This window comes from Corylus avellana, chromosome ca3 (genome assembly GCF_901000735.1).
Source record: "Corylus avellana chromosome ca3, CavTom2PMs-1.0".
In the NCBI taxonomy this organism is placed as follows: Eukaryota; Viridiplantae; Streptophyta; class Magnoliopsida; order Fagales; family Betulaceae; genus Corylus; species Corylus avellana.
This window is the reverse complement of record NC_081543.1, coordinates 13,355,737-13,369,907: the sequence shown is the minus strand read 5'-3', so window position 1 is coordinate 13,369,907 and position 14,171 is coordinate 13,355,737. Positions and strand designations below refer to the sequence as shown.

General features: G+C 35.4%; 3 protein-coding genes across 3 annotated transcripts; all 3 read left to right on the top strand.

Moving 5' to 3' along the window:
• The first annotated feature begins 576 nt into the window (after positions 1-576).
• On the top strand, positions 577-1,128 carry LOC132174141 (uncharacterized). The gene has a single exon (XM_059585839.1). The coding sequence runs from the start codon at positions 577-579 to the stop codon at positions 1,126-1,128; it is 552 nt and encodes a 183-aa protein (XP_059441822.1).
• Positions 1,129-4,097: 2,969 nt separating this feature from the next.
• Positions 4,098-9,476, top strand: LOC132174998 (mitochondrial carnitine/acylcarnitine carrier-like protein). Its single transcript, XM_059586786.1, has 4 exons — positions 4,098-4,432; positions 4,540-4,643; positions 8,257-8,645; positions 8,774-9,476. The coding sequence occupies exons 3-4, from the start codon at positions 8,257-8,259 to the stop codon at positions 9,273-9,275; spliced, it is 891 nt and encodes a 296-aa protein (XP_059442769.1). The 5' UTR covers positions 4,098-4,432; positions 4,540-4,643; the 3' UTR covers positions 9,276-9,476.
• Positions 9,477-10,473: 997 nt separating this feature from the next.
• Positions 10,474-11,544, top strand: LOC132174140 (F-box protein CPR1-like). Its single transcript, XM_059585838.1, has one exon. It carries the CDS (start codon positions 10,474-10,476, stop codon positions 11,542-11,544), a length of 1,071 nt encoding a protein of 356 aa, XP_059441821.1.
• The last annotated feature ends 2,627 nt before the right edge of the window (positions 11,545-14,171 follow it).

The window sequence follows — 14,171 nt, the reverse complement described above, 5'->3', positions numbered from 1 at the left end:
TATAAAAAAGATTTGTGATTTTCCACACATGTTAAATTCACTATAAATTATTTTCCGAGCTTGAATTTCTCATTCTCAAATCATCTAAGTTTGCTTGACAATCTTCTGAACTCAAATATTTTTTTAAAAAAAATTGTGCTTTTATATGTTCATATAATTGAATGAAAATATAAAAAAGATTTGTGATTTTCCACACATGTTAAATGCACTTTCTTGAAATCATTTTCCCACGAAAAACATTTTAAGTCGAAAGAAGCGGAAAAATTCACCTAATTTTTGTTAAAAAGATAAACCAAATGCAACAGCTTGAAAATGTCCTCTACTGACAACCCACATACGTACTTAAAGATCATTTCTTTCATTAAATATCAATAAATTTGTTTCTTTTAATAGAATTATTTCTAGATAAAATCTCTATAATTAGGATTCACAAAACAAGATTCTTTTTAAAAGGCACCAAACCCTCCATCCAATAAACGTTAATTGTTTAATTAATATTTTTCAGTACTTGTAACCAAAATGAAAATAAAATAATGAAAAAACCCATCAAATGATCAATGAAAACACAAGATGATCATGGACTTGGAACTCCTTGCCGTGCATGTGCTTTGTCCGGCCATAACTGTTGCTTTTTTCCTAAGTCTTCTCATTCTCTTCTTCAAGCTTTGCAGCCAATGTTGGAGGATGTGGCACAATCTCGATGATCAGGAAGATCAAGGCGGCAACAACATGATCAACGGTCATGATCATCATCATCATGGGAATCATGAATTAGTTGGAGTGAGCATTTATTACCCTCCTCGAGCAGATAATCAAGAACGAGTTCACCCAAACAACATGGAGCTTTTCTTGAGATTAAGGGATGGATTGAGCAGAAATAATCCTACGAGAGTGATGAGGCAACAAAGACATCAAACCTTAAAGAGCCTCCCGCCGCCGGAAGATTACGACAGCTACAAGAAAACCATGTTCATTAGCAGCACTGAATGCGCCATTTGCTTGGAAGAGTTTCACAGTGGAGATTTGTGTCGGGTTCTTCCTCTCTGTAAGCATATCTACCATTTTCGGTGCATCAATCGCTGGTTAATGGATGATCTTACTTGCCCAATATGTCGAACTTCTGTCTGATCGAAAACAAACATTGATCTGAATTTGTAAATACATGGCTTCTGTTTGTTAATTAGTTTCTTTCTACTTTCTCGTTCTTGTTGGCAGGGGCGGAACTAAGATTTTGCATGTAGAGGGTCAATATATAATTCTTTTATGTGTCTGCGCTCGTACGTATAAAATAAAAGGAAACGAGCCTTAAACTTAATTTCATATTAAATCATACCAGATTTTTGAAAATATTATGCACAAGAAAAAATTACATGAACAAACCACAAAGATTTAAAAACGGCATCATAAGATATTAATAGACTCAAAATTTTTTGTTGTGTTTTCTTTTTTAAAATCCAAATGGTGTATATGGAAAAATAAACTCAAATGCTGAGGATTTTTTTTGTTTTTGTAAAAAGAAGAAAGTAATTAGAACAATCAATCTAATCATGAAGCACATCTCCTCTTTTATATATATAAGAGGAACAACCAACATGGGAAAGAACAACGGGTGAAGGAGGTCTTTCCCGCTTACAATAGGATCATAAGGGATAGGGAGAAGAGCCATGGGAATACAGCAAAAAGAGAATCTAGTTGCGGCCCAACGTGTCACAAAATGAGTATAAAAGTTTACACTTCTATTGACTTTTCTAACTTCCTATGAGGAAGAAGTTGAAATAGCATCAATGATATCAAAGATGACATGAGAGATCCTCTAATCTTGAGATAGGCAAGGATGCTGGAGAGTCATAATATCCACTTGGGAGTCACCTAGCTTCGATAATAAAACTATCAAGAAGAAGGAATTCGCCAAAGATACCACAAGGAGAGCAACCAAAGCTTCACCAAAAATTGGGAATTGAAGACAAGGAAGGCTAATTTGTGAAACCGTACAGATGATATGACCGTTATGATTACGACAAACAACAGCTTGAGCAGAGAATGAATCTCGAATAGCAATATCAAAATTAATTTTGAACCGACCAAGAGAAGGGGGAAGCCAAGTTTCCCCTATGTCTTCAGTTGCCAGGCATAAAAATGCTTAAGGTTATTGATATGCCAATAAATACATCGTGCATCAAATGAAAGACCATCATGATATGCTTTGTTTATGTAGAATTCTAGAAGCAAAAATTTGGAACTTATGACAATCTGCCTGTGGGATGATGCCGAGAGATGATAACATTGATTCAATCCATCTAAATGAATTTAAAACTTTTTTCAAGCACAAGCTTTGAGATTAATTTATGCTTAATTTTATTCATCCAGTGTAAATAGAGTACAAGTAGAGAACTCGAATAATAACTAGATTCAAATTATTAATACTACTAGGCTTCTAATTCTTACCGATGTGGGACTCGAATACACTTACCAGATAATGCATATTGTAGATAACACTATTAGATGTTACATCCGGCCTACACACATTGGAATAGTACTCGAAATAAAACTAATTACATGCGACTTGAAAGATAAACTATTGACTCTACTTGAAGATAATAAGATAAAGATAAGACATAAGAATCTACATCTCTTCAAATCTCTATTATCATAACAATAGTACTTATCTAAAAGTAACTAATCAAAAAAGCAAAATATGTGTTTTAAACAAAGAGAAGACAAGCTACTAGGCATCATTTTTGCCTCATATTAGTTAAACAATATGAAATTTTTACTCCTGGAGTTTCAGGGGTTTTTCAATTCGAACATCAATGTTTAAAAATTGGCAATGTACCCTTTTAATGTTTCAAAAATTTTCAATTAAGACTCTCCGTTACTAATTTCCATTTAATTGATCGGAAATCATCCCACGTACATCTCATGTGAGATTTTGATGCACTCTATTTTAATTTTACCCTCATTAAAACCTATGAAACTACATAATTACCCTCAATTTCATAGGTTTTAATGAGAGTAAAATTGGAATATAGGGCATCAAAATTCCACATGAGACTCACGTGGGATGATTTCCGTCTAATTAGACAGAAATTAGTAACAAAGGGTCTGAATTGAAAATTTTTTAAATATTAGGGACATTGCCAATTTTTAAATATTGGGGTTTGAATTGAAAAACCCTAAAAACTTCAGTGAGGTAAAGTGAATTTTCCCCAAATTTTAGAATATTTGTTAAATATGCTCTTAAATAGCTAAATTTAACTTTATAATCAAGATTCTTTTAAAGCCTATTTGGATTGTGTTTTAAAGGGACAAACACCATGTAAATAGCCGGGTGGAAGGTCCTCTAGCTAGGTTCCAATCCATGGTAATTATTTTGGGAAAATTCACTTTATCCCTCTTAAATTTGAGGTGTTTTTTTAATTTGAATCCTAATGTTTAAAAAATTTGTAATGTATCCCATAATGTTTCAAAAATTTATAATTAACACCCTCCGTTACTAATTGCTGTCTAAAGTAGACAGAAATGACATCACATGCGTCTCATGTGGGATTTTTATACTGCGTCTTCCAATTTTGCACACAACCTAGCTAGTGAAATGACATAATTGTCCCTCATTAAAAGCCAACGCCTGTTTTGAATTTTTTTTTTTCTCGCCAACCCCTTTTGGGTGTTGTGTGGGTGTTGGAGTGAAAAAAGAAAAGGATCAGATGCCTCTCACCTTCTCCTATGCCGGCAATTTTCGTGTACTTAGATGGCAATTAATAACAGAAGGTGTTAATTTAAAATTTTTGAAACATTAGAAGAGTACATTGCAAATTTTTAAACATTAGGGTTCAAATTGAAAAACACTTCAAACTTCAGAGGGTAAAGTGAATTTTCTCCTAATTACTTCAAAATATTGTGATCACCTTAACTTAGAACAGGTTTATCATAGAGAAACTATGTTCTAGTTTAAACTAAAATTTACGGCATTTATCGGTGTAAATGTTACCCCGCAAAAAATCATCTAAGATTTTATGGCTACACTTAAAAGGCCATTGTCAGCACCCCCACCAACTCTCAGAAGCCATAATACGGATACTATAAAACGAGTTGGTGGACACTGGACAGCGAGAGACAGAGAGGGAACGCACAACACATTAGAGGCTGAGACCAGGATTGGCTTGTGCTCAATCACCGTGTCCGCATCCACCAGGCCTCTTGGGTCGCATTCTCAACCACATCTCCTCTTTCTCTCTCTCTCTCTCTGCCTTCCTTCGTGTGAAATCTACGCTCCACCAGTGGTTGGCATCCTTTTTGTCGTACCCAACCACCGTCTTGTGGCTCTCAGTCCCTAAGATTCAATTCCCTTTCCTAGATTCTCTTATTCCTTGGAAACCCATTTCAGAGTTTCCTCAGACGCTCCTTCCGGGACCCATTTCGTTTCTTTTCATGGGTATTCTTAACACTACAATAACCATTTATGATTTCGGTTATATTCTATTCTCTTCCCATTATTTTACGTGAGGATCTAACGCTTTCCCTTTTTTTTTTTCTAATCAGATTTGATTATCTGAGACAAGAGGCCGGATTTCCTGGTGTTGGGCTCCAATCGTTTTTGCTCTTGTTTAGTTGGGTTCTTTCAGTGAACGTGAAAGTCTGCTCCAGTAAGTTTGCTTCTTTTGTTCAAGTGGTTTGCGTCCTTTATATTTGTTATGGGTTCTCTTCTGTTTGAAAGGCATGTGTAATTGAAATTTGCAAATGTAATGGATTTGTGAATTTCCGACACAGATAGAGCCAATAGTTGCCATTTCGTGTGTATCAGTGTAGAGTAATCGGAAAACAGTTATTGTAATGAATGCACATTAGATGACAATGGCATGTTTTGTGCAACCGTGGTAAACCGAAATGACTGCCAATCTCAGTTTAGCGTGTAAGAAAATTTTGGGGTGTTTATTTTGTTTGTGAGATTAGTTGATGTGCAGTTAGAAGCACAGAAATGTTCACTCTGTTTTTTTTTTGATAGATAGTGCAAAGCCAGTTATCATAAAGCATTCATGGTAACAAATTGATTTTGTAATTGCTCTCACTGTGTTGGTGTGCGAAAGAAAATGGGGATTCTTTTTGTTCTCTCTATATCAATTTAAAATTGCTTGATATCCGAGGCATCTAGATTTTTACATATGTTTTAGATCTTATTTTATTATCAAATGCTCTTTTTGGCGCTTCACTTATTGCTTCTGAACTTCCAAAGCTTGGAAAACTATCCCTGACTTGGTATGTGTAAACCTTAGGATTTGATTTAATCTGAAAGGGGAAACATATGCTACGGTTTCTGAGGCTAGCCACATATGCAATCCTTGGAACTTTAAGGATCACAGTGGTTTTTGGCATGCTTCAAGTAATCCCCGACTTGGTATGTGTATACCTTAGGATTTGATTTAGACCATAGGATCTGAGGCTAGTCACATAGGCAATCCTTGGAACTTTAAGGATCACAGTGGCTTTTTGGCAATCTTTAACTATTATGATAGTTTGGGGAAAGAAATGCAGAAATAGCCATTCATACTCTGCACTGTATTGTCTGTAAATTGGAACGAATATTATCTTAATGGGTTGTAAGTTCTAGTGTCCTTCTAGAAGACAGCTGAATGCTAAAACTGTAGGTTTCATAACATATGTCCCTGATGGCCACATATGATGGATCCTAACTTTATTAGAAGAGATGCCTATTCTTTTCATAGATAAAAAATGGAAGTTCCATGAACTAATCCTTTGGGGGTAGAGAAGTATTTCTAATGTGCACATGAGCAATTACATGCAATAACTTGTTTTCATTCTGTTTTGTGGAGAGTCAAAATGTTGGTTTCTTGGCAATAGTCATAGAGAGAGAGAGAGAGAGAGCACAATAAACTGTGGTTAAGTAAATTAGATGAACACAACTTCTCATTTATACCTTCACCCAATCAAACTACGTTCTCCTTAGATGATATATAAGTGGAGTTGGTTATCTCTCTCAACTCTCAAGGAACGAAAGAAAGGGATGGTGTTGCTTAGTGGAGTGAAGAAAAGACTTAGTAGGTTTGTTAGTGGTGATTCCTTCAGGATCCTTCTATTTAGCAAGTGCCAATCATCATACCCCTCATGTGTAGGACCTTCAAATTCATGACAAAGCAGTAACAAAATTGAAACGCTCAAATTTTTGTTTCTTATCCCAAGTATCCCATCATTCATCTTCCTGGTATATTATAATCTTTACTCACATATCATTGCAAAGTAAAAATGATGTAGGTCATTTACAGATCTCTTTCTATTCCTACTACACCACTATAAATAAAGAAAGCAAAAAATCCCTTTCTTCTTGCCCATGTATCACATGGACTTCCACTTGTACCTACCATAACATAAGACCAGGAGAGTGAACTAATCTTAGTCAAACATCCTGGTACTTATGGTTGTCACTTGTCAAGGATTTTGTGCAGTTTGCATTTGATGTGCCCTTTTGTTAAAGGGATAGAAAGATAATGGAAGCAGAGAAAGGGATTTCGCCTATCCCTTCTCTGTTGTTCAGAAGGATGAGAGAAAAAATCAGTTAGTCCTTCTCTTCGTTTTTAGTCTCATCCTTTTTCAGAGATAAAAAAAAAAAATCCTCCCTTTTTCTCTCATAACTGAATTTGGAGAAATAGAATCCACCATTCCATTTCATTTCCCGTCTTCTGTCCCACCGCATTCTCTTCTATCTAATAGATCTTAACCTCATTTGATAATAGAATTAATCCAATACAAGCACGAGTTTCTCTAATTAACATTCTATCATAAAATTGATTCCTGCTTTGAAGGGTGAGGCCTCCTTGTGTATGTTTCTTTCTTTTTAAGATACTAAACTTTCATCAAAGTCCAATACTGATGTCATGAATGCTTCAATCAGATATTTAGGCTTTAATGTTTTAACTATGTCCATTGGGATTGTAAACAAGTCACTTAACCAAGTTTTGGGCTGTTAAAGCTTTTAGTATTTAGCATGGACTTGACTCAAATGGTGTTTGAGCTGCAGAGTTCTCATCCAAGCTAAATTCTACCTATTTGAACTTCACTTATGCAAGTTTAACCAAGCTTAACTTCTTTCATGATCCTAAATGAAGTTGTTTGTATCTAACTTCTGAACTTTTGATCTACTTTTTTTTAACTTTTGTTAAAGGTCCTTACTAGCCACTGTAACGCTCTTGAATCCCCATCAATTCCTTGCCCTGCACGCTGACTTTTATTTCAGCTGTTCTTGAAAGGGTGTATGTTACTACTGTGACACAACATTAACCTTGACCTTAACCAGGCTTATTGGGCAATCAAGCTTGAATCTTTGACTCTTTTAGTGTAGGGAATGATAGTTATGCTTGCTAGCTTGTTTTGGTCATGCTTTATAAACTTCCTGGGCAACATAATCTTGTTCAAGCCTCATTCCTCACTTTGGTTTTAGATATATGTGTTAAGTTAAACAAAACATCGTCTATTGAGTAATTTTTAGCTGACACACGTAGTCGCAAAAGGCTCAATTGAGTTGAGTATAGTTAGCTCTCTGGTCAAGGATATATGCTTTAGCCTGGCTAGGGAGAGAGATGGTTGTTCAATTGATTGTCAGGGTTTATGGATTTTTCATGTTATTTTTCCTTATATTTCCATCAACAAGTTCAAAACGCTGCCTCAGGGTCACTGGTGGAAACGGTGCTGGGAGTACTGGGGGGATTATTTAGGTTTATATACTTTTGGAAAGTATAGCAGCTGTTGCAGGTGATTTGGTGTGGAGATAATCCAATTGTAAACTTGTGGTTGTCCTAGACCTGGCTTTTACCAAAGGCTTCAGTTCAACAGCTAATGTTATTTCTTCTTAATGCTACGAAAGAGATCCTTTCTGGGATAAACTAGTTCCAATTACTTAATAAAAATAATTTCAAATGGTGATCCTTTTCTGAGCTTCATATTGCCAGTTGGATTCCTTTTCTATCCTCTTCTTGTTATCGACATTGCTTTATTTTTTAGCAATATTGCTTCTAAAATGTTCGTTTGGTCATATTTATGTCATATTTTTTACTGGACTGGATATGCTCATGGCAATTGGTTGTGATATTTTCTGTCACAAGCTTAAAGCTCTAACTAGAAATTTTCTCAGCACCTTCTATTACAAGCATAAAAATTTATATTTTTCTTGAACCTGAATAACTTTTTTATTCATGATACTTGGTTGCGTCCATTCTCAATTTTCTCTTGTAACATTGACATTTGCAGATGGATGTTGCAAAGGACTTGGCTGCTGGGACTGTTGGAGGAGCAGCACAATTGATTGTTGGGCACCCCTTCGACACCATTAAGGTCAAACTCCAGAGCCAGCCTGCTCCACTCCCAGGCCAAGCTCCCAAGTATGCAGGTGCAATGGATGCTGTCAGGCAAACAATAGCTGCTGAAGGCCCTAGAGGTTTGTATAAAGGTATGGGAGCTCCACTGGCAACTGTGGCTGCCTTCAATGCCGTTCTCTTCTCTGTGAGGGGACAACTGGAGGGATTATTGCGGTCTCATCCTGGTGCTCCACTTACAGTTAATCAGCAAGTTGTCTGTGGGGCAGGGGCTGGAGTTGCCGTTTCCATTTTAGCTTGCCCCACTGAATTGATCAAGTGCAGGTCAGTACTTTAGTGGTTACTTTCTCTGTCCTTGTAGTGTGTGATCTGATTTCTGAATCCTGAGATGGGAAACTCTCCTAAAATCCGAACTTACCCGTTAACTTCTTTTGATTTGCTATAAAGAACAGGTTGCAAGCCCAGAGTGCATTGGCAGATTCCGGTGCGGCTGGTGTGGCCGTGAAGTATGGTGGACCAATGGATGTAGCCAGGCATGTTCTCAGATCAGAAGGGGGTGTAAGGGGTCTCTTCAAGGGATTGTTTCCCACTATGGCACGTGAGGTTCCCGGAAATGCTGCAATGTTTGGTGTGTATGAAGCTCTGAAGCAGTACCTAGCAGGTGGCCAAGACACTTCTGGATTAGGAAGAGGCTCTTTGATTGTGGCTGGAGGCTTGGCCGGAGGTTCCTTCTGGCTTTCAGTCTATCCAACTGATGTTATCAAAAGTGTAATTCAGGTAGATGATTACAAAAATCCCAAGTTCTCTGGCTCCATTGATGCCTTTAGAAAGATCCTGGCTTCGGAGGGAGTAAAAGGGCTGTACAGGGGCTTTGGACCTGCCATGGCCCGAAGTGTTCCTGCAAATGCTGCATGCTTCTTGGCATATGAGGTGACAAGGTCAAGTCTGGGATAGTTGCTTCTTTGGGTTTTAGTGGTTAAGGATTTGGTTGAATTAAAGCAAAATGATTCTGAATAAACCTGTTTAATTAAGAGATTGTTTTGCAATGCCGGCAAGCTCGTTCTACTCTGTAATTCACTTGGTTGCTGGGGAAGGAACATTTTTTCACCGATTGATATATAAAGGCACCAGCTGCTCCTCAACTTTGCCTTTTCAGATTCTCTCATTGATTACTTTTGTATATATGACAAGGATATAATAAAAGTAACCAATTGATATATAGAGACGAATCAATTTTTTTTTTTTTTTTTTTTTTTGGGTGTATAATATTATAATTTGGCTTTAATTAATTTCAAGTCCTATAGTGTGGTCAAAGTCAAGCCCTCTCATGTCCTCAATAACTCTAGTATGAATTGTGGAATTGGACCCATTGGCCGAGGCGGAGCTAGGATCCCGTAAATGTAGGGGCAGACTAACAATTAATCAATATAAAATTATATTATATTTTAATGTAATTTATCAAAATATTAACATAAATAATTTCTTTATTCCACACTAGTATTGCATGTCTAATTAATTGCTTCTAGTCGTATTTAAGTATTTATCATTGGTATGCAATTATTTTGATGTTATTTTTCTTCGTATCAAATAGAAGTATTATGAAATTAAAGCACACTAGAATACAAATAAGATAGCTGGGAGGAGGGAGAAGATAACTACTTTTTTCTTTTGTAGGTAAATCATAAGAAATTTTACTAAAACTGATTTTATTAATTAAAACTGATATTATTAAGGCATGTATGATTGTTGTAAAATTAATTTGACATGCAATTGCAATTGCAGGTATCAATTATATATAAGGATCTAAATATCAATTTCAAAGATTACAAATATTAATGAGAATCAACCAACCCATATTAATTAATTAACTAACTATAACAGGAAAATTACATCAATGGAGAGAATCACGGACAGCTGGATTAATGCCATTGATTCTCTGTAAGGATATTTGAGCTTAATTAATATTTGATTCTTGCACTGATTATATATATATATATAAGAAAGAAATAATGTAGACCGAACCGACCACCATAAATACCACCTTAATTAATTAAACCTCTGCGACAGCCATAACATGCAAAACTAACCGACTACCTTCATCACTTCAAATCTCTCTCTAGAGTCTAGACTCTACCAAAAGACTTCAAGATCGATGAAGACGACTCATCTCCCGCAAGAGCTCATAACCCAGATACTTTCCATACTACCCATCAAGCCTCTTGTTCGGTTTCAGTGTGTTTCCAAGTCATGGTTCGCCCTAATAATCAACGACTCACATTTCATCAATTTGCATCTCAGTCGCTCCAAAGAACGCATCCTCATTTTAGCGAGCTCTGAGCCACTCGATTACCTCATTGTAAACTTGTCCAACGAGGATCGGTTCGGCGAGGCTGTGAAGATCCAACACCCACTACACCACTCAGAAAGCAACCGTATTGTAGACTCTTGCAATGGCCTGGTTTGCATCAACAACTACAACGATGAGACTGTGATATGGAACCCATTAATTAGAAAATACAAAAAATTACCCTCTAAGCCCAGAGAAGAGTTGAGTCATGACCATTTCGCATTTGGACACGACAGAGTCAACGACGACTACAAGGTTTTAAGGTTAGTGGAGTTCTATCGACGGGATGGAAGAAGAAAATATAGTCTTGAGGTATACAGTCTAAGAGAACACTCTTGGAGAATGGTGGAAGAAGAATGGCCTATTGTGGAATTGTCACATTTCTGCTACACTTGCCGGGCCATTTTCTCCAACGGTGCTTTCCATTGGATGGTTACTCTTGTGGCGGACTTAAAAAAGGTCCATGTTGCATTTGATCTCAGCACTGAAAAATTCCGAGTGCATGAATTTCCTGTTAATTCTTCAATCAATTTGCGTGTCTTTTTGGTGGACTTGGGAGGATGGCTTTGTGCAGTTTTTCAGGATCTCTGTGAAGTTTGGGTGATGAAGGAGTATGGGATAGTAAGTAGTTGGACTTTGCTTTATGCGATGGAGCGAGCTTTTACCAACTACCCACCTTTAGTGTTCTCACGTGACGGCGAAGAGGTTTTTACCGGAGAACTAATTGAGAGTCACTTAATGGAACTCTATTGGTATGACATCAAAAAGAAGACACGCAGGATTGTTGAGATTGAAAATATACCCGTTGATCTCATTTTGCCTTACTTTTGTGTGGGAAGCCTCCTCCTTCTCGATGCTGACAATGACAAGGAATAAGGATGATATTTTGGGGGGGGGGGCTAAGGTGGGGGTTATATTTGTGCCGGCATGATGGCCTAATCATGCGTTTGATTTATCTTCAAGAACATGCATGTTCAATAAGGGGGCCTAGCTAGGCCTAGGCAGGTATATTATGTTATTTTTATGTGCATGTTGAAAATCATCTTCGATCTCATGATTATTATGATTTTAATCTGCGAAACAACAAATATTATCCTGCAAGCTAGTCTTTGAGTATGTGATGAGGGACAGAAACTAGGAAAAAAATCCTGCCACAAGTCGATTAAGCTAGAGCGTTGTGCAAGTCAAACATGTAAATTAAATTATGCTGATGAGAAAAAAAAAAGCATGTAAATTATGCATTAGGTTAAGCATAATCGGTGGATGCATTTTGCCCTCTAACTCCTCTCTCTCTCTCTCTTAAAAAAAAAAAAAAAAAGAGAAAAAGATAATGGTTCTTGGGAGCTTGATCAATTGGAGGAACACTCTCATAAGCTCAGAGAAATAAAAATCTTGAAATATCACCGGAATCAAAATATTAATCTTAATTGGTAAGGGGCAGATATATAATTAATAATAAACATGTTTATGTGATAAAGGAAAACAATTAACAAACGATATTGACAATTATATATTCCTATATATATATATATATATACATCTTTGATGATCATGTCTAGAATCAAAGTTGAGCACATTGACATCCTCATTAATCCTCAACCAAACGAATGAGATCGATGTAGAAGAGCTCCTCATTGGCTTCATTATGTATGATCCTAGCTAGCCAAAATTACTCCATGTCAGATGTAATTCAATACACACTTATAAATCAAATCAAATGTAAAACCCGTATCTATATATATAAGAAATGACACATGTTTTAGGAATAAAATAAAAAAACCAAAATAAATCACTTTCATAGTCTAGTGATTTTAATTTCTTAAAATTAAATAAAAAACCAAAAATGTTTTTGTTGTTCTTAATTGTAAAAATATTTTCAAAAATAAAATATTTTAGAATCTCATAATTAGGGTTGAATATTTGATTATGATTTGATTCCCTTATTTATTGTTATCGATTTTTTAAGCCTTATTTATTTTGAAATATTGGAGAAGAGATTCATTCAGTTGTTTTAAGAGGTTATTTTTGTCCAAATAAAAAATAGGGAGCCAGAAAAATAACGAAATTATCTCCTAAAAACAATTAACTTGTTCTTTCTATTTCAAATGAAATAGAAAGGATCCAAGTCTGGAATAATCATAATTACTTCTTTCGGTTTTGGTTGAAGTAAAGCAAAATGGTTCAACCACTAAATAAACCTATTTAATTAATTAAGAGATTGTTTTGCAATGCTGGCAAGTTCTAATTTCTACTCTATAATTCACTTGGTTGTGGACCTGTGGTTGTTGGAAGGAACATTTTTTCACGGATTGATATATAAAGGCACCGGTTGCTGAACTTTGCCTTTTCAGATGCTCTCATTGATTACTTTTGTATGACAAGTAAGTAACCAATTGATATATAGAGACGAATCAATTTTTTTTTTTTTTTTTTTTTGGGTGTATAATATTATAATTTGGCTTTAATTAATTTTAAGTCCTATAATGTGGTCAAAGTCAAGCCCTCTCATGTCCTCAATAACTCTGGTATGAATTGTGAAATTGAACCGATTGAGATTGAGACAAGTGTCCCTTTATCTTCTGATATGTCACAATTCCAAGAAGTTGAAGTTGAAGTTGAAGTTGGAGTTGGAGCTAGACCTAAGCCAAAGCCCAAGTACGGATATTTATGTAGGAAATTGAAAATTAAAATCCAGTTCGCATAAAAAATTATCATGTTATTAAATACACTAATTCATTAAGAAAATATATGTTTAAACAAATTAAAAATAAATGTCTAATGTTGGGTTTATCTCGTGTCCAATGGCAAAATCAGAAATTTATTTTGACAATGGTCAAATTAAAATAATAGAATATACTACTAACATTTATTTAATATATATATATATATATACACGGCTTTACTGAATGGAAAGGGTTCAAAATTCAATTTGCTGAATAAATAAAAAATAATAATTATTATTATTTTCAATGGAAATTTCTATCAATTAAGGGTTTTAATGCCAATCAAAAATTTTGTTTAAGTCATAGGATTTTGATCTACTTGAGCACTCCTAGAAATCTTTTTAAAAATTAAAGTTTTTTTTTAAAAAAAAAAAGAAAAAAAGAAGAGAAATCGAGACAAAAGAGAAATGACTAAATAACCATATAAAACTAAATATTCTGTACTTTTTAGAGTTTGTTTAACAAAAATTAAATTAAAAAATAGATATAAAATTTGTAAAATGATTATTCTCTTACTTTTTCAATTTTTTTTTTTAAAAGGAGAGCTCGGTAAAAAGAAAATAGCAGAAACATTGATGGCGTGTAGAAGAGATGGAGTGTGTCAGTCAAAAAGCTGGTGTAAAAAAGCTGTAACGAGTAAATGTTCAAATCAAACGGCTGGAAAGTAAAGGTTGAGACAAGCTGGCTCCCTTATTGAGGTGAGTAAAGGCAACATCTACCCACGTGAGACATTAAATTAACACGGGTTCCTTTTCCTTTCTTCTTCTTTCAGCCTCGATC

Excerpts from the sequence above, each read along its gene's own strand:
- LOC132174141 (XM_059585839.1), top strand. The coding sequence starts at position 577 with ATGGACTTGGAACTCCTTGCCGTGCATGTGCTTTGTCCGGCCATAACT.
- LOC132174998 (XM_059586786.1), top strand. The coding sequence starts at position 8,257 with ATGGATGTTGCAAAGGACTTGGCTGCTGGGACTGTTGGAGGAGCAGCA. Across the intron at positions 8,646-8,773 it reads ACTGAATTGATCAAGTGCAG|GTTGCAAGCCCAGAGTGCAT; the intron begins GTCAGTACTTTA and ends TATAAAGAACAG.
- LOC132174140 (XM_059585838.1), top strand. The coding sequence starts at position 10,474 with ATGAAGACGACTCATCTCCCGCAAGAGCTCATAACCCAGATACTTTCC.